This window comes from Plecotus auritus (genome assembly GCF_963455305.1).
Source record: "Plecotus auritus genome assembly, chromosome: 10".
Lineage (NCBI taxonomy): Eukaryota > Metazoa > Chordata > Mammalia > Chiroptera > Vespertilionidae > Plecotus > Plecotus auritus.
In genome coordinates, this window is record NC_137785.1 from 12,740,812 (window position 1) to 12,759,316 (window position 18,505).

At 56.9% G+C, this 18,505-nt stretch overlaps 1 protein-coding gene across 2 annotated transcripts in view; it reads right to left on the minus strand.

Moving 5' to 3' along the window:
* Window positions 1-7,035: 7,035 nt before the first annotated feature.
* BICRA (BRD4 interacting chromatin remodeling complex associated protein) overlaps window positions 7,036-18,505 on the minus strand; it is an 81,742-nt gene continuing 70,272 nt past the window's right edge. The window contains exons 8-15 of one of the 2 annotated variants that reach the window (XM_080645722.1): window positions 12,668-13,306; window positions 12,333-12,513; window positions 12,005-12,114; window positions 11,034-11,095; window positions 9,899-10,047; window positions 9,687-9,781; window positions 9,425-9,527; window positions 7,036-8,963 (exon numbers count right to left, since the gene is read on the minus strand). In XM_080645722.1, coding sequence (XP_080501848.1) covers window positions 7,891-8,963; window positions 9,425-9,527; window positions 9,687-9,781; window positions 9,899-10,047; window positions 11,034-11,095; window positions 12,005-12,114; window positions 12,333-12,513; window positions 12,668-13,306 — 2,412 coding nt within the window. In that variant the 3' untranslated portion in view covers window positions 7,036-7,890. The remainder of the gene's footprint in view (window positions 8,964-9,424; window positions 9,528-9,686; window positions 9,782-9,898; window positions 10,048-11,033; window positions 11,096-12,004; window positions 12,115-12,332; window positions 12,514-12,667; window positions 13,307-18,505) is intronic. The other variant, XM_080645723.1, reaches the window with a different exon arrangement.

Here is an 18,505-nt window from a genome sequence, read left to right on the forward strand (position 1 = left end):
TCACCTCTCCACCTGTTCACCTCTCCACCTGTTCACCTCTCCACCTGTTCACCTCTCTACCTGTTCACCTCTCTACCTGTTCATCACTCTACCTGTTCACCTCTCTGCCTGTTCACCACTCTACCTGTTCACCACTCTGCCTGTTCACCACTCTACCTGTTCACCTCTCTACCTGTTCACCTCTCTACCTGTTCACCTCTCTGCCTGTTCACCTCTCCGCCTGTTCACCACTCTACCTGTTCACCTCTCTGCCTGTTCACCTCTCCACCTATTCACCTCTCTACCTGTCCACCACTCTGCCTGTTCACCTCTCTACCTGTTCACCTCTCTGCCTGTTTCTCCCCTTAAGTGGACTGTCTCCCAACTGGGTGGCTCAACGCTGCGTCCCACCCTAGCCCAGTGCCGGGCACGGGAGGGAGGGGCTTGGTAGGTATTTGTTGAGTAAATCCCTTACATTTATGATGCGTTTCCTACTGGCAAGCACCGCTCTAAGCTCTTTTTCTCAGAATATCCCTGAGAAGTAGGGATGATTATCCCCATTTTACAGATGAGACAACTGAGTCCGGGAGAAGTGGATTCAGAAAACCCAGAGCGACGGCTCAGGGCTGAGCTCCGTGGCAGGTGCTTAGAAAACAGCGCTCTCCTAATGCAGGTCCCCAGCTCCGGTTTCCTCCCAGCAGAGGGGGGGGGGGGGGGGGCGGGCGGGGCTCAGAGCGCAGGGGGCCCCAGTCAAAGCCCCACCCTCATGCCTGCTTGCTGGGCAACCGCAGGGCGGGGCCTGCCTCCCTGAGCCCAGTTCCCGCTCTGTCTTCCTTCACAGGACCTCTTCCCTGGCGCCCAAGGCACCTCCTCCGTGTACCCTGCCCTGCTGGCCCTGCCTGTCCCCACCCCTCCCCAGTCCCCACCTCCTATTCCTTCTTAGCTCTTATCAACATGGGCCAGACTATGTCTGTTACTTATTTTACTTCTTTTCTTTAAATATATATATATATATATATATACATATATATATATATATATATATATGTATGTATATATATATACACACACACACACACACACATACATATATACATATATATATATTATTAATTTTTACAGAGAGAAAGGGAGAGGGATAGAGAGGAACATCGATGAGAGAGAAACATCGATCAGCTGCCTCCTGCATGCCCCCTATTGGGGATCAAGCCCACAACTAAGGTACATGCCCTTGACTGGAATCTAACCTTGAAACCCTCCTTCAGTCCGCTGAGCCAAATCGGTTAGGGCTTACTTCTTTTCTAAAATGGACTTTTATTTTTAATGTTATTTGTTGTTGTTGTTAATCCTCACCTGTGGATATTTCTCCACTGATTTTTAGAGAGAGTGGAAGGGAGAGGGAGAAGCACAGAGAAAGAAACATCGATTGGTTGCCTTTTGCACATGCCCAGACCAGGGCCGGGGATCAAGCCTGCAACTAAGGTACATGCCTTTGACCAGACCCTTCAGTCCGAAGGCTAACGCTCTATCCACTGAGCCACACCAGCTAGGGCTATGTTACTTTTTTAAAAAATATATATATTTTATTGATTTTATTTTTACAGAGAGGAAGGGAGAGGGACAGAGAGTTAGAAACATCGATGAGAGAGAAACATCGATCAGCTGCCTCCTGCACACTCCCCACTGGGTATGTGCCCGCAACCAAGGTACATGCCCCCGACCGGAATTGAACCTGGGACCCTTCAGTCCGCAGGCCGATGCTCCATCCACTGAGCCAAACTGGTCAGGGCTGTTATTTATTTTTAATCTCCCCCGCCCCAACCCACAAGAAAGTCATCTCCCCGAGGGCAGGGATTTGGGTCTGTTGTGTTCACTCTTGTTGCTTCTAGAACAGTGCCTGGCACACAGCAGGCTCTCAGGAAATACCTAATTGGCTAAATGCAGCAATGGCCATATATGTAAATAAGTGGAACTTAGCAGTAACTAACAATATTACCACTAAGAGGCAGGCCCTATTACTTTCTCTTAGTTTTGTTATTGACTAGAGGCCCAGTGCACAAAATTCATGCATAGGGGGGTGCCCCTCAGCCCAGCCTGTACCCTCTCCAATCTGGGACCCCTCAGGGGATATCCAACTGCCAGTTTAGGCCCGATCCCCTAAACCAGCAGTCAGACATCCCTCTCACAATCCTGGACCACTGGCTCCTAATCACTCACCTGCCTGCCTGGTCACTCCTAGCTGCTCCCCCCTGCTGGCCTGATCGCCCCTAACTGCCCCCCCCCTGCTGGCCTGATCGCCCCTAACTGCCCCCTCCCTGCTGGCCCAGTCGCCCCTCATGGCCCCCCCGCCAGCCTGGTCACCCCACACAGCCTGCTGTTCAGTCGTTTGGTCGTCCCTCACTAATCCCGTGCCGGCTTGGTCGTAGGTAGCCATCTTGTGTTTCCTATGGGCAAGCACAGAGGGTGTGAGGGTTAATTTGCATATTACCTCTTTATTACATAGGATTTTTAGAGGGAGGGAGAGAGAGAGAGGAACATCGATTTGTTGTTCCACTTATCTGTGCATTCATTGGTGGTTGCTTCTTGTATGTGCCCTGACCAGGGATCGAACCCACAACCTTGGCGTATGGGATGGCACTCTAACCTACTGAGCTGGTCAGCCAGGGCCCAGGTCTATTTGGAAAGCTTGTCATGGGCCATCTCCTTTCCCCCAGGAGGCGAGGTCCTGTTCCTATATTTATTGTTGTTATTAATCCGATTTCTCAGATGGGGAAGTTGAGATACAAGAAAGGGAGTCTCTCTGGTCCGAGGAGTTGAGCCAGGTTGCCGGGCGGCAGAGCTCTGCTTTCATTTCTACCGGAGACTTCCCAGCCTCAGTTTCCCCCTCTGTCCTCAGGTGAAATCCAGAAGGGTCCGTGAACTTGGCCTAGGAAACAGCGACCTCTGGACTGGACGCTGAAGTTCAGTGTGAGCCACGAGCCAGCAGCCTCAGCAGCCCTGGACCAGGGCCCCGGGAGGAAGCCCGGTTTCTAGCGCTTTGCGGTTGCTTCAAAGATTCCCGGTAACTGTTTCCTCATCACCACCCAGCCCACTGCTCGCTCTGTCTATTTAATGTGTCATTCATAGCAGCCCCTACTAGCGTGTCACAGGTCATGGGGTTCTTAATAAACAGATAACTGTATTTCAGTGGAATTGCTTCTCTTGTAATCCCGTGGGTGTTATTTCACGCATTTAAAGACATTATTCTAGCCCTGGCCAGTGTTGCTAAGTGGTTAGAGCATCGGCCCTTGCATCAAAGGGTTGAGGGTTTGATTCCTGGCATGTACCTAGATTGCAGGTTCAATCCCGGGGCAAGTGTGGGAGGCAGCCAATTGATGTGTCTCTCTCTTTCTCTCTCTCTCTCCCCCCACCCCTCTTCCCTCCCTTCCACTCTCTCTAAAAATCAATAGGAAAACTATCCTCGGATGACGATTAACAACAACAAAAATGTAAAGACATGATTCTGGGAAGGGTCCGTGGAGTGAAAGCCCTGCCTCATCAGACATTCTCTGAGCCTTAATAAGGGGCTGCTGTCTCCTCGTGCTCCCTGCCTGCTGCCTGCACCAGGGGCTCTCGGAGACCTGCCCCCCCCCCCAGTGCCTACAGCTTCCCCAACGCCCTCACAGCCTCTGGAGCCCCCTCCCTCTTTCCCCATCTGTCAAAACTGGATGGGGAAATTCTGGCACATTCTACAACATGGATGGACCTTGGAGACATTGTGCCAAGTGCAATAAGCCAGCCCCAAAGACCAAATACTGCGTGGCTTCACGCATGTGAGGCGCTTAGAGCAGTGACACGCACACAGACAGAAAGTGGTTGCCAGGGCCGGGGTGGAGGAAGGGGCGGCCGTGTTTCATGGGACAGACTTTGCCTTTTTTTAAAAAAAAAAATATATATATATATATATTTTTTTAATATATTTTATTGATTTTTTACAGAGAGGAAGGGAGAGGGATAGAGAGTTAGAAACATCGATGAGAGAGAAACATCGATCAGCTGCCTCCTGCACACCTCCTACTGGGGATGTGCCCGCAACCAAGTTACATGCCCTTGACCGGAATCGAACCTGGGACCCTTCAGTCCGCAGGCCGACGCTCTATCCACTGAGCCAAACCGGTCAGGGCGAGACTTTGCTTTTTGCAAGATGAAACAAGTCCCGAGGGTGGATGGTGGCGATGGTTACACGGTGTGAGTGTACTTAATGCTACTGAACTGCTTACGCAAACGTGCGAAATGGTAGAATTATATATTGATTTCAGAGAGGAAGGGAGGGGGGGGGAAGATAGAAACGTCAATGATGAGAGAATCATTGGTCAGCTGCCTCCTGCAGCACATGCCCTCGACAGGAATCGAACCCAGGACCCTTCAGTCCTCAGGCTGACGCTCTATCCACTGAGCCAAACAGGCGGGGGCAGTAAATTTTATGTTACGTATATTTGATCACAATTTTTTAAAAAATGGAGCCTGGCTGGCGTGGCTCAGTGGTTGAGCGTCAACCCATGAACCAGAAGGTCACGGTTCGATTCCCAGTCAGGGCACATGCAGGCTTGATTCCCCAAGGGGGGCGTGCAGGAGGCAGCCGATGGATGATTCTCTCTCATCACTGATGTTTCTATCTCTCTCTCCCTCTCCCTTCCTCTCTGAAATCAATAATTTTTTTAAAAAGTTTTTAAAAAAATGGAGACAGCAGCCAGTGAGCCTCGGAGTTACTCAATGAATTGTGGACTCTCTAGTCGTGGGCTCCAGTCCTGCTCCGGGCCCTGGTTACTTGGGTCCCGAGGTCAACTTTGAGGCCTTTTCCCAGATGGGGGATAGTGGGACCCCACAGACACCCACCAGGCTGTTCCCAGCATCTGGGAACTTATCTAACAACTTTGGTCCCCAAGGCTCACTTTAAGGAACGGAGATCAGTTTGGGCCCCCTCCCCAGGGCTGGGGGTAAGGGTCAAGGGGGTGAGGGGGGTCTCTCTATTGCCACCCTCGGGCCCCCCCCCCCCCCAGCTGGTTCCCAGAGGTGAAGATGGTGGGCTCACAGCCAGGCCGCCCGGCATGAAGCGCAGCCCGCCACTTACTGCATCCCTCAGGCCTCAGTTTCCTCACTGCACGGTGGGGATGTGGACTCCCACACACGAGGACAAAGTAAGATACAGGTGGAGGGCTTGGCGCCGCGCACGGGCAGTGCTCCGCACATGTTAGTCATGTTCCTCTGCTCGGGGTGCGTGCAGCCTGGAGCCCGTGGAAATCACTGGCAAACTTTTTTGCGTGACCACGTGGGGTCATCCTGGAGCGTGGGGGAACTGCGCTCTCCTTCAGCGCTTTATTCTGCACGTGGGGGAAGTAGGTGTACAGCCCGGCAGGGCGGGGTCACCCCGGGGGGCCCCATGGATCAGCTTCCCCACCACAAACACCCCCAGGGGCTTGCGGAGAACTACAGTCCGGCCGCAGCCCTCAGCCACCTGTATTCCTGCAGGGACCCGGCTGGGCCGATTCCTCCCTCGCGTCTGTTCCCCATGCGGCCACCCGAGGGCGCCGGGGAACCCTGTCAGCTCCCAGCCCTCTGCTCAGAATTGTGCTGAGGCTGCCGCCTCACTCAGAGGAAGGGCAGAGTCCTTCCTGGACCCCAAGGTCCTACACCACAGCCCCCCGTTGTTCCCTCTGACCTTGCCTCTCACCCCACGCCCCTGCCCCCGGGCGTGTTCCTGAGCACACGCACAGAAAGGCTGCGAGGCGCCTCGCGGAGAAAATACGGGTTGGATGAGCCTCCTGGGGTGTGAGTTGGAGTGCTGTTGGCCGTGTTAATGAATCAACAATATAGATTAGTAAATTGTCTTTCAACAGAAACACACATAAAACAAGGTGACACTCTGATCATTTGGCAAAAAATGTTGTGACCAGAGGCTTGAAGTATTCGTTAATTTCATGTTTCAGGAGACCACGAAACATTAACATGAATCAGGATCTCGGAGAAAACAAAATAAATGAATAAACAGAACAGAACAGAAACAGATCAGTGAACACAGAGAACAAGCTGATGGTTACCAAAGGACAGGGGGTGGGGAGATGGGAATTAAAATAAAAATCTGCCCTAGCCGATTTGGCTCAGTGGATAGAGCGACAGCCTGCGGACTGAAGGGTCCCACGTTCGATTCCCGTCAAGGGCACATGCCCAGGTTGCGGGCTTGATCCCCAGTAGGGGGTGTGCAAAAGGCAGCCGATCAATGACTCTCTCTCATCATTGATGTTTCTGTTTCTCCCTCTCCCTTCCTCTATGAAATCAGTAAAAATATATTTAGAAAAAAGAAATCGCCTGGCCCTGACCTGGCCGGTGTGGCTCAGTGGGTTGGGCGTTGATTCCCAGTCAGGGAACATGCCTGGTTTCGGGCTTGACCCCCATAGGGGGCATGAGGAGGCAGCCGTTCAATGTTCTCTCTTCCTGTCTCTAAAAATCAACAAAGTATTCTTAAAAAACAAAACAAACAAAAAAAACTGCCTGGCCCAGCCAGTGTGGCTCAGGGGTTGAGTGTCGACCTATGAACCGGGAGGTCATGGTTCAATTCCCAGTCAGGGCACATGCCCAGGTTGTGGGCTTGATCCCCAGTGTGGGGCATGCAGGCGGCAGCCGATCAATGACTCTCATCACTGATGTTTCCATCTCTCTCTCCCTTTCCATTCCTCTCTGAAATATATTTTTTAAAAAATTAAAAGGAAAAAAAAAATAAAAAAATAATAAAAAAATAAATAAATAAAATAAAAAATTAAAAGGAAAATCACGCCTGTTTGGTTGAGCTGTTCAGTCTTCCTTCTTCACTAAGTCTGTCCCCAACCTGCTCCCCGCCCCCCGATACCCTCAGGGCAGGATTCCTGTGTGCCTGGTTCATGCTGCCTGGCACCCAGTAGGTGCTCAACAAATACATGTGGGATAAGCCGTCCCCTCCCCCCTCCCTTCCCAGGTCTCACCCCAACCTCCAGACTCCAACCCCAAAGACACAAAAGCAAAGGGCTGAGGGGGCGTCGGTAGTTTTAAAAAAAAAGATTGGTTTTTAATTTACAAGAGTTCTAAATGTACAGAATTCTCCATTAAAAAAATCGTTATACACAATAAATACAGTACAAAAATTTATCTTACAGTACTAGTTTTGTCTCCGAGATTTCAAAATCTGGCGCGGGTGGCTGGCGGCAGGAAGAACAGAGGGAAGACTGGTTGGGAGGGGGAGCCCGGTTTCCTGTTTGGAGGTGCTCGGATTTCAGTGGAGGGACGGGAGGATTAGAAATCTCTCTCTTGCTCACTCGAGCGAGCGCACACAGGGACACAGCACAAGGAGTCGGACGCGCACACAGGGAAGTGGCAGGTGCCCCACAGGGGATCCTGCAGTGCGGGCTCACGCCGCCCCTTCCCTGCGTTTCCTTTTACGGCCCGTTGGGGGCGGTGTTGCAAGGCTGAGAGCGGCCCCCAGGATCCTCCCTCCCAGCTGAGCGCCCTCCAGGCTTGGATGGGTAAAGCCACAGACAAGCCTGGTCCCAGACACGCGTGAGCAATGGGAGCAATCGGAGTGCCCCATCCCTGGCAGACACACGCATGTCCCGGGACGCGGGGGTGGAGTGTAGCGGGGGTGGGGGGAAACGGGAAGTGACACACCAGGTTTACCCCACTTTGGGGGACATTTTACATGTACAGCCCCCTCCCCTAAATCCACAACCCCACCCAACGACCCAGCCGAAGCGGGTGGTGGGAAGAGAGGCTTTTGTGACTCAAATAACTTAGGCAAGAAAAACTCAGGGGACCCCCGGCTCGTGCCCCCAGGAGACTGAGGTCAGATTCCCAGCTGCCGGGTGTCCACAGGGGCGAGGAGAGGGAGGGGAGACCAGCCCGGTGTTATCTGTTCAACGTCCTGGCGCCTAGGCCACCGTTGTGACTGGAGGGCGGGTAGGCCTCCGGCCTGTGCAGGGGAGACCGGGAGGCGGGCGGGACCGCCGCCGGCGGGGCGTGGGGGTACGGGGGTGCGGGAGTCCGGCCCGGGGCCTGCTGCAGGTTCAGGATGCTGTCGATGGCGCTCTGCAGGTGCTCGGTGAGCGTGTCGTCCTGCGGGCTGTCGCTGGAGAAGCTGGCCTGGTCCACGTCGGGGGACTCCGACTTGCGCCGCTTTGTGGGGGGCAGCGGGGGCGCCTCCCAGCCGGGGTCCCTGCTGCCGCCGCCCTGCCCCGCGCTGGCCGCGGCCTCGGGCGGTGCTGCCTTCAGCATGCGCTGGTACAGCTCGTCCTCCACGGCGGCCAGCTCGCGGATCAGGCCGCTGGTGGCCTCGTCCACTTTGGTGGCCGCGGGACTGCCGCCCCGGGCCCTGCCCGCCCCGGGCCCCTCGCCGCCCAGGGCCTCCACGTTCTCGCGGTATGTCTTCCGCAGGGGCAGGCGGGGGCAGTGCGGGGCCTGGGCCGGCGGCTTGTGGTCCGTGGCCGGGGGTGGGTGGTCCACGGTGCCGTTCATCTGGCCCGTGGGCTGGGGCGGAGGTGGGGGCCGGGGCGGGGGCTCGGCCGCCTTGAGGGGGGCGGGGGGAGGCGGCGGGGGCTGGTGCACCGGATCCAGGGCCGTGTTGTGGACGACCTTGCTGAGCCCCGCCTCCTGCTTGATCTTGAGCTTGAGGCCGATGCGGCTTCGGGCCTCGTAGGTCTTTATGGGGGGGCGATTGCGCGAGGGCATGGGGCCGTCCTCGTCCGCGTCCAGGGAGGAGGCGGCGGAGGATGAGGCGGACAGGGAGGAGGACGCGCGGGCCCAGGTCACGGAGGGCGAGCCCCCCCCATGCCGGATCACCAGCTTGGTGGGCAGGTGCAGGGGGGGCTGGGCGGGCGCCCCAGACGCTGAGGGTGGTGGTGGGCAGTGGCTGGGAACCCGATGTCCCTCCGAAGAGACTGCGACAGGGAGGCCGAGAGAGCGCGAGGAAGACACGTACTCATCTGTAGAACGAGGGGGCCAAGGAAACCCCCGGTGAGGGAGTGCCCGGCGCCTGCGCAGACGCGCTGAGGGGGCGTGTGCACTGAGCAACTACTCCCCCCGCCCCCCCCGGGGGGCCCTTCCCATCAATCCCCACAGCCCAGCACTGTGCGGGTGGGGAGGCATGCGGAACCCGGGACTGGATACCACCTCACATTTTGCAATCGGGGTACCTTGCTTGCTTCCCCCCCCCCCCCCCGGTCTGGCTGTGCTCCCCTGCTTTTCTATCCCCGGGAAGAATGGTCCCTCCAGGCCAGGCCGAGGGGTGAATAGGCACTCAGTTCCCGGGGAGACCAGCCACCGCCGGAAGGCGGGGCTAAGGCGCCACCTAGCGGCCAAGTAAGGTGAGGCCGCGCCCCCCGCCCCAGTCTAATTAGGGTGCGAGAAGGAGGGGGCACACCTCGTCCTCCCCCACCTCCCTCACCAGGCTTCTCCTTGGCCAGCTGCTTGTCCAAGGCGAGGGTGGTCTTCTCCTCCTGAATGAACATCCGGTCGATCATCACCATCTCCGCTGAAGGGCTCACCCTCTGAAGGGAGAGAAAATGGGCAAGTGAAGAAGCCAGGACCGAGGGAGGGGATGCGAGTGACAGGGCTGTGACCTAACAGCCAGCCTCCCTCCCTCCCTGTCTCCCTCCGCGAGGGAAGGGTAGGGTCCCGGGGGGCGGGGGAAGGTGAGGCCACCTTACCCGGGACTCCTCCAGGAGCAGGAGGCGGTACTTGTTGAGCATGGCCTGGGTGCGTTTCAGCAGCTGTGTGGAGACCGTCTCGAACTCCTCGTCCACTGCGAGAAAGAGCAGAGGCCCAGGGGCCCAGACGTTGGGGGGGACTGACGGGGAAGCGTGCCTGCCACCCCTCCGCAAAGCAGGGCCCGGCTGGGGGCAGTCCCGGGAGGCCTCACCTCGGTGGTAGTCACTGGGGGAGGGGAGGGCGCCCTGGTAGACGTGGTAGGGCAGGAGGCGGTGCAGGGCGTCCTCAAAGGAGGGGAAGGCTGTCTTGTAGTCCGGGTGCAGGACGGAGCCCTGATGTTTGTGCAAATGCTCCAGGAAGCTGGGGTGGGGGGGAGAGACCACACACGCAGAGCTGGTGGTGAGGCCAGGAGAAAGCAGGACCCCAGCCCAGGCCCCGAGGCAAACAACAGCAGGTGCAAGAGGACACTTAGGACACAGGCGCGGACTGTCCTGATCTGTCTCCCTGCGTCTCTGGTGACAACCAAAGGAAGAAGGTGCTCTCTTTATCTCCATTTCACAGATGAGAAAACTGAGGCCCAGAAAGGGGAAGTGCCTCCATTCAAAACATACGGTGAGGAAGAAAGAGGCAGAGCTGGGAGTCAGCGGCAGAGCCTGAACCGCATCCTCCATGCTATGCCGTCTTCCGCCACCAGGGGGCAGCACGCACCCACGCTGCCAGTGGCCCAACTGCAACCTCAGGAGCGCAGGGAGGCTGATGAGTGGGTAAAATCCTATTCTTCTCTCACAAGGCTTCCGCCTGAGCTCAAGTTAGTGAGTTATGTCTCTATCGTGTGATGGTCTCCCCCACCAGCACGCTGGTCCCCACCCTGTGCTGAAGACCAGCGGTGCCCACACACCATGGGGCAGGATTTGGTCTGTCTTGTTTCCAGAACCCAGCACAGGACGGGCAAGGAGCGAGCACCTGACCAACATCTTGGTGGAAGGAGGGCAGAAGACAGGGGGAGTGCGCAGGCAAGCATCCACCCCAACACCCACCCCAACATCCATCTACCCACCACCCCTCCACTGCCCACCCGCCCTGTCCGAGGTGCCCAGGGCACACCAGTGCCTCCCTCTGGTGCCACGTGAATGCTTGTAGCACAGTCGCATCGGATCCTCACCTGTCCGCCTATTCTCGTGACTACACCACCCCATTTTCCAGAGGGGGAGACTGGGGGTCTGTGAGGGAACCCGCGGGGCTGAGAGGAGGTGGCGCGGGACTCTGCACCCGGGCTGCCCGGCCCTTCTGCAGGGCAGGCCTCTGGAAGGCACGGGGTGGGAACACGCGGGCACGCTGCCACTCACCAGGCTTCTTTGCTGGGCTGAAGTGGGGGTGGTTTCTTCAGGCCACTCAACTTGCTGTCATACTGCGGGCAGAAAGGCGAGTGGGGGATCCCACGGGGAAGCCTGCCCTCCCTCTGCTCCCTGACCCCCCCCCCCAGCCTGGGGCAAAGACAAGGCCCATCTCCCCCAGGGGTCCTGCCCTGCCCCTCACACTCCACTCCAGGGAAGACCTGGGCTGGGCTCTGGTGGGGGACATGGAGAGGAGAGGGTGACACGCAGGCGCGAGCCCTGGCACCCCCAGCCAGGGACCCTGCAGCCCCCTCCCCTGAGTGGCCTCCGCCTGCCTGCTGTCTGGACCCCAGGAACACTCCCGGCATCTCCCTCCCTGCCCTCCCGTGGCCTCTGATTTGCAGACCTTCTTCCCACCCGAGTCCTCACTCTGCCTCAGGCCTTCAGCTCCCCCGGCCATGTCCCGGCCTCCTGCACGGCTGTGGTGGGTCTTGTCTCCAAGTCTCTCCAGCCGGGTCCCTCCACCCGTCCCTCTCATTTCTATAGATGTGTCCTTGTCTTCCTGGACCCACCCATTTCCAAGAGGTGGTCCCTGCCTCAGTACCACCCCCCCCCCCCCCGCCCCGTCTCTCCAGATCCTCTCTGGAGTTTCTCACCCACCTGTCCTGAGCGGCCACCTGAGTCTCACGTCCCTCCTCCTCCCTCTCAACCTCTCCCCTGCTCCCGCCCCAGGGACCACACCCCCCAGGGACCACACCCCCCAGGGACCACACCGGGTCTCACTCGGGCCATCTCTCCTACGGTCGCCCTGTCGTCTTGGTGTCTGCGGGTCTCACATGCCCCCTGCCCAGACTGTCCTGCTGTCTCACCCACCGGCTGGGTGTGTCTCATCCGCCCGCCCACCAGCCTCCCGGCCCCGCTGGACCTTCCCGGTTCGCTGGTGACATGCTCGGGCCCCCGCCCTCCACTCCGGTGCCCCTTACCTGCACCCCAGAGGGCTTCCCGGGCCCCGATGCAGTGGCCTTGGCGACACTCAGGGTCGGGAGGTTGCTGGCAAAAGCTTTGTTCTCGGCAGGAAGCAGAGGAGGGAGGCCTGGGGGCAGGTGGGGGCGAACAGGGCTCAGAGGTCACTGGCACAGAGGTCCCGTCCTCACACGTGACCCCCAAGCCTGCACCTCGCTGCCGCGGTCCTTTGGCCTCGGTGGCCCCGCCAGCCCTCGGATCTGAGGGACCCCTCGGGTTCACACCCCCAGCTCAGCCCCCACCCACCTTCAGGCCCCAGATCTCCTTCGTGGGCAACCTGTCCCCTACCTGTGGTGGCCATGGGTGCCGGGGCAGGGGGGTGGCTGGGGGCGGCGGGGGTCCCGGATGGGGCCTGCCCGCTGACCAGCACGGAGGCAGTGGGGCTGGCGAGGGGCCCCAGGCTGGTGGAGGTCTGCGGGGCGGCGGGGGGTCCCCCGGCCTTGCTCTGGAGAATGATTCCGGACGGCACCTGAGGAGGGGACAGTGGTTGAGGGGTGGGGGGCACAAACCAGAAATGGGGTGGCCAGGCACCAGGGCTGGGGTGAGGGGAGGGGCTCCGGTCAGACTAAAGGGGAGGGCCAGGGGCTTGTGAGCGTGCGGCGGGCCAGCTCCTGCCTCTTTACCTGGTGAAATCTCTCCAGAAGAGCCTTCGGCTGGGGCAGCGCCGGGAAGGGGGCGGTCACCATCTGGAAGGTCCGAGGAGGCGGTGGAGGGGGGACTGAGGGCTCGGGGACCAGATGGAGGGTTGGAGGGGGCGTGGGGGACTTGTGGGGCCCCTGGCCGGGTGGGAACTGGAGCTGGAAGTCGGGGGGCGTGGGGGCTGGCAGTCTGGTGGATGTCTCGGAGGAAGCCACCACGGAGGAGGTGGAGGCAGGTGGGAGGTGGGGGGCTGGAGGCAGCGGCCCCTCGGGGGGCTGGGAGGGGGGATGCAGAGGGGGCTGGGGCTGGGGGGGGCCTGGGGCAGTGGGGGCAGGGGTGCTGACAGGTGGGGGGACGCCCAGCTGGTTCTGGATGACAAAGATGCCAGGCAGGGTGGGGGGAGCCTGGGGTGGGGGACAAGGGTGCAGAGCGGGCTCTGAGGGTGGGCGGGACAAGCTCTGGGGCTGGGAGGGCGGCCGGGAGTGGGGTCGGGAGGGAGGGCGGGAAGGGGGCCTGGTGGGGTGCGGGGAGGGCAGGTGGGGGCTGTCTCCCAGAGGGGCCTGGTGAGGTAGTGACGGGGACGAGGAGGGGCCTGGGCCCTTCAGTGGAGCCGCTGCTGGGATCTGGGCAGGACAGGGAGGGAGAGGCAAGGGGCAGGGTCAGAACCAACCTTGGCTCCCACTGCCCCACACACCGGAGACCCCAGCCACTCCCCCGACTCTACCCTTCTTAGCAACCCCTTGTCCTGGAATGCCTCCTCCATGACAGCGGCTATCCTTCCCACCTCCCCACCTCCCCCTGCACCTGTGCCCCCCTCATCCCCTCCACACCCCTGCCCTCTGGTCTCTCCCCCTCACCCCTGCTCCTGTGCCCCCCTCACTCCTGCACCTGTACCCCTTATCCCTGCACCTTCCCCCTCATCCCCTCCAGACCTCTGCCCTCTGGTCTCCCTATATGCCCCGCCTCCCCAGTTCCCCGGAGGAAGGCAGCTCTGCAGGGTGGGGCAGCAGCAGGGGCAGCAGCAGGGACACCACACCAGCTGCCAGCGGGGAGGGCAGGCCAGGGAGCGGAGCACAAGCAGCAAGGGGGGAGGAGGCGCCGCGTCCCAGCAGCCCACCCGCCCGACTGCCTAGCTAACCAAGGAAAACAGACGCCAGTGCGGATGCCTTCGCTGCGGACCAGGGCGGGGTGGGGGACCCAGGGCGCTGAGGAGGGCAGCTGAGGGGCGGGCTGTGACTCCTGCACCCCATTCTAAGGCCTCCGCGTGCCTGCTGTCAGGGCTGCGGGCCTGGCGTACGCTGGCACCTGCGCCCACCGTGTGGCCTTCCACGGCCCCGAGAGCTGTGACCACGTTGGACCGATTCACGGGGGAGACACTGAAGCCAGGAGCGGAAATGACTGGTCCAGAGACTCCCTGTCTTACCCCCACCCAGGACTTCAGAGCTGGCCGAGGACTCGGGCACTCGCTCGGGGTCACCCCACGTTGCCTCCTCCAAAGCCGGGGCTCTGGGCTTCGAGCCCCCAAGGTGGTCTGGCTCGTGACTTCAGAGTCATGACCTGCTTCAAGGCACCAGCGCTCTGACCCTCCCAGCACGCCCTCCAAGCCTGGGCCTGGATAAGCGGCTATCCAAAACAAAATCCAATTCATCACCAGCTCCCTCCACACCCCCCCTCCCAGGGGCCTGCCGCCCGGGGAGAGGTTGGAGGGGCAGCCTGGCTCTCACAAGGGGCTGATGAGACTGTCGCCTGGATAACCGCCCCCCAGCCCCCGCCCCCGAAGGCAGTTTGTTCTGGTGACCTTTGACCTGGCGGTCCCCCACCAGGCATCTGTCATGAGGAGCAATCAGGCCCTTGTTCACAGGGCTATCCACTGTGGGAGCATTTGTAAGAGAAAATAGGAAACCAACCCAAATGGCCCAAAACAGGTGTGCGGCTAAGTGAGTCGGAAGAGCTGGCCCCTTCCACACCTCCCTGAACGCGTGGCCAGCACAGCGCGCCAGAACGCCGAGTGAAATGAGAGTAACGCGTTACATGACGCTGGGTAACTGGCTAAACTGCATTACGGACAGGGCATTAGATCAGCGGTCGCCAACCGGTGGTCCGAGGACCACTCACAAGGTGGTCCGTGAGGTCCGAAAGGTTGGCGATGGCTGGATGAGATAACGGTATTGTCTCCGTGCTAAACTTGCTGAGTTTGAATAGTATCTACCACAATCGAAAGAGAATGTTTTTGTTCTGAGGGCTGAAATACTCTACTAAAATATTAAAGGTGAAGAAGGAGCCTGATGTCTGCAAATGATTCTCAAGTGACTTGGGAAAAAAATGCTATTGAGAGAGCCAAGGAAAGTATTTTTTAAAAAAAGGGGGGGGGAACAAAGTGTTTATAATGGGTTTGTCTGGTGTGACAGCCAGCTTCTGAGCCGGCCTCCACGATCCCACCTCCTCATGTCCTGTCTCCTCTGACACTGGGCCGGGGCTGGTCTGTCTCCACGACCAACAGAATTCAGCCAGTGACCACAGGCTGCTTCCCAGGCTAGGTCTGAAAGACTGTGGCTTCCATGCGGGGCACAGTCTCCCCGCTTCCTGTTGGATTGTTTGCTTTGGTGGAAACCACTGAGCAGTGTGTTATGAGCTCCCCTTAGGGAGGCCCCACGGAGAGGAGCCGAGGCCGCCGCCACCGCCACACGAGCAAGCCACCGTGGAAGCCCGTTCGCCAGGCCAGTCGAGCCTCCAGCCCTGCTTCACACCCTGAGCTCCTGAGCGGTGGGAAGCCAGAAACCTCCCGGGCTCCTTCCACATTCTTGCTCCTTAGAAACGGTCTGAGATAAGTTAATGTGGGATGTTTTAAGTAGCTAAGTTTTGGGATCATTTGTTACACAGCAATTCCTAACCAATACATCTGGTTAAAGAGTAAAGGACTCTCATGCATTCTTTGTACTATTCTTGCAACTTTGCCTAGATTTGAAAGGATTTTAAACTGAAATCTAAAAATACCAAAATTTAATTTTTTTAAAAAAACCTGTTCTCATTAAAAATGCAGAGACAAACACACACACACACACACACACACACACACACTCCACCACAAACAAAGTAAAAAAAACAAATGATATACTGAGGGAAACATCTGCAACTCACAGCACAAACTTCATCTCTCTCATATGTAAAGAGCATCTAGAAATCACTAAGAATAACAACCAGTGAGAAAAAGGGGGCAAAGGATGTGACCCGACAATGCATAAGAAGGAAAACACAACAGGCTTAAGTATTTCGAGAGATGCCCAAGTTCATCTGTAATAAGAGAAGTGCATATCGAAAGCACCCTATGGAACCATCTTCACTCATCATGTTAGGAAAAAGCCAGACCTCTCATACAGACACTCCCATACACTGCCCGTGGGTGTCTACACTGGCACGCCGTGCTACCGCTCCAGAGGAAGGCAATTCGGCAGCAGCTACCAAATTATAAGTGCACATTCGCTCTGTTCCAGCACACAGGCTCCTGGGAAGTGACCAGACCACACACTTGTCTGTGGGAAATGACTCGTGAAGAAGTTTTTTGCTGCAGCTGTGTGTGGAGCGCCAAAGCCTGGCCATGGTCTAATGGGAATCAATACAGCATTTACTGGGGAAATGGGATTCGTTTCAGGGCCCCCCCCCCATCACTCACACACACACACACACACACACACACACACACACACACACACACACAGTCACCAAAACCCTCAGATGCTCAAGTCCCTTACATAAAATGTCGTAGTATTTGTATATAACCTACGCACATCCTCCCGTATACTTTATTTATTTATTTATTTTTTAAAATATATTTTATTGCTATTTCACAGAGAGGAAGGGAGAGGGATAGAGAGCTAGAAATATCGATGAGAGAGAAACATCGACCAGCTGCCTCCTGCACACCTCCCACTGGGGATGTGCCCGCAACCAAGGTACATGCCCTTGACCGGAATCGAACCCGGGACCTTTCAGTCCGCAGGCCGACGCTCTATCCACTGAGCCAAACCGGTTTCGGCGTCCCGTATACTTTAAATCATCTCTAGATTACCTATACTGCCTGCTACAATGTAAATGCTATGTAAACAGTTGTTACACTGTGTCATGTAAGGATCAACTTTCTGGAAACTTCCTCCCCTGAATATCTTCCGTCTGCAGTTGATTGAATTCGTGGATGCAGGGCCTGCGGGTATGGAGGGCCCACTGTCATGTGCTAGCTTCTGGGCAGAGAGAAATGGGAGATAATGTGAACCCATATGCGCTCTAGGCTACCTGTGCTCAAGGAACTGTCAGTATTTACAAAAATGAGTTGCCCTGGTTATCTGGAGGGAACGTGGGCTAGGCATGTAGGCATGGAGGACACTTTCCCCTGTACTTTATTTACTTTTTTAAAAAATATATGCCCTAGCCCTGGCTAGTTTGGCTCAGTGGATAGAGTGTCGGCCTGCGGACTGAGGGGTCCCAGGTTCGATTCCGGTCAAGGGCATGTACCTTGGTTGCGGGCACACCCCCAGTAGGGGGTGTGCAGGAGGCAGTTGGTCGATGTTTCTCTTTCATGGATGTTTCTAACTCTCTATCCCTCTCCCTTCTTCTCTGTAAAAAATCAATAAAATATATTTAAAAATATGTTTTTATTGATTTCAGAGAGGAAGGGAGAGGGAGAGAAAGATAGAAACACCAATGATGAGAGAGAATCATTGATGGGCTGCCTCCTACACGCCCCCACTGGGGATCGAACCTGCAACCCGATGTGCCCTGACCAGGAATCGAACGAACCCCGACCTCCTGGTTCATAGGTCCATGCTCAACCACTGAGCAGCACCAGCCAGGCCCATTTCACGCACCCCCCACCCCCCAAACACCATACTTTCAAAATGCTTTCTGATGGTTGAATCATATGAAATAATACCTAATTTAAAAAATGAAAAATATTTTCACCCTGGCCATGTAGCTCAGTTGGTTTGAGCATCGTCCCCGATACACCAAGGATGTGGGTTCGATCCCTCGTCAGGGCACGTGCAAGAATCAACCAATGAATGCATAAATGAGTGGAACAACACATTGATGTTTCTCTCTCCCCCCTCTCTAAAAACCAATAAATAATAAATAAAAACATTTGCAATGAATGAGAAGAAAAAAGTCTGAAAGAAAACTTCGTATCAAAAATATTACCAATTGGTTGAAGTGTCAACCCTTGCACCAAAAAAAAAAAAAAAAAAGGTTGCAAGTTCAATATCCTGGTCAGGGCAGGCAACTGATGGATGTTTCTCTCTCTCTCTCTCTCTAAAAATCAGTGAACATTTCCTCAGATGAGGATAAAACACACACACACACACACACACACACACACACATACATACACACACACACCCCCAGTGGGGTTACAGGTTATTTCTTTTTCTTTTCTGTTCTTTTGTGTGTTTTCTAAATAAGCATCATTTTTATAATCATTTTCTTAAACCACCACACAAGTGGACTGTTTACCACGAGATCCCAACTGTCCATGTGTAGATGCCAAACGCACCACTTCCCACAGAATTAGAGAGCCGTGCAGGGAGCGGGGGAGGGTTTCGCCCTGGCGGGAGCAAGCAACCAAAAACCTGGGGTTGATGAAGCCACTGGGGGAGAAGCCCCCACAGACACACGCCTCGGGGAGGTGCCCTGTATCACGCCCTCCCTTTGATCTCATGCACTCAGCACAGAGCGGTGCTCGCGGCTGGCTCCCTCCCCGTGCACTGATTTAATCAACTAGAGGCCCGGTGCACAAATCCATGCACAGGTGGGGTCCAGCTGGCCCACCCCGATCA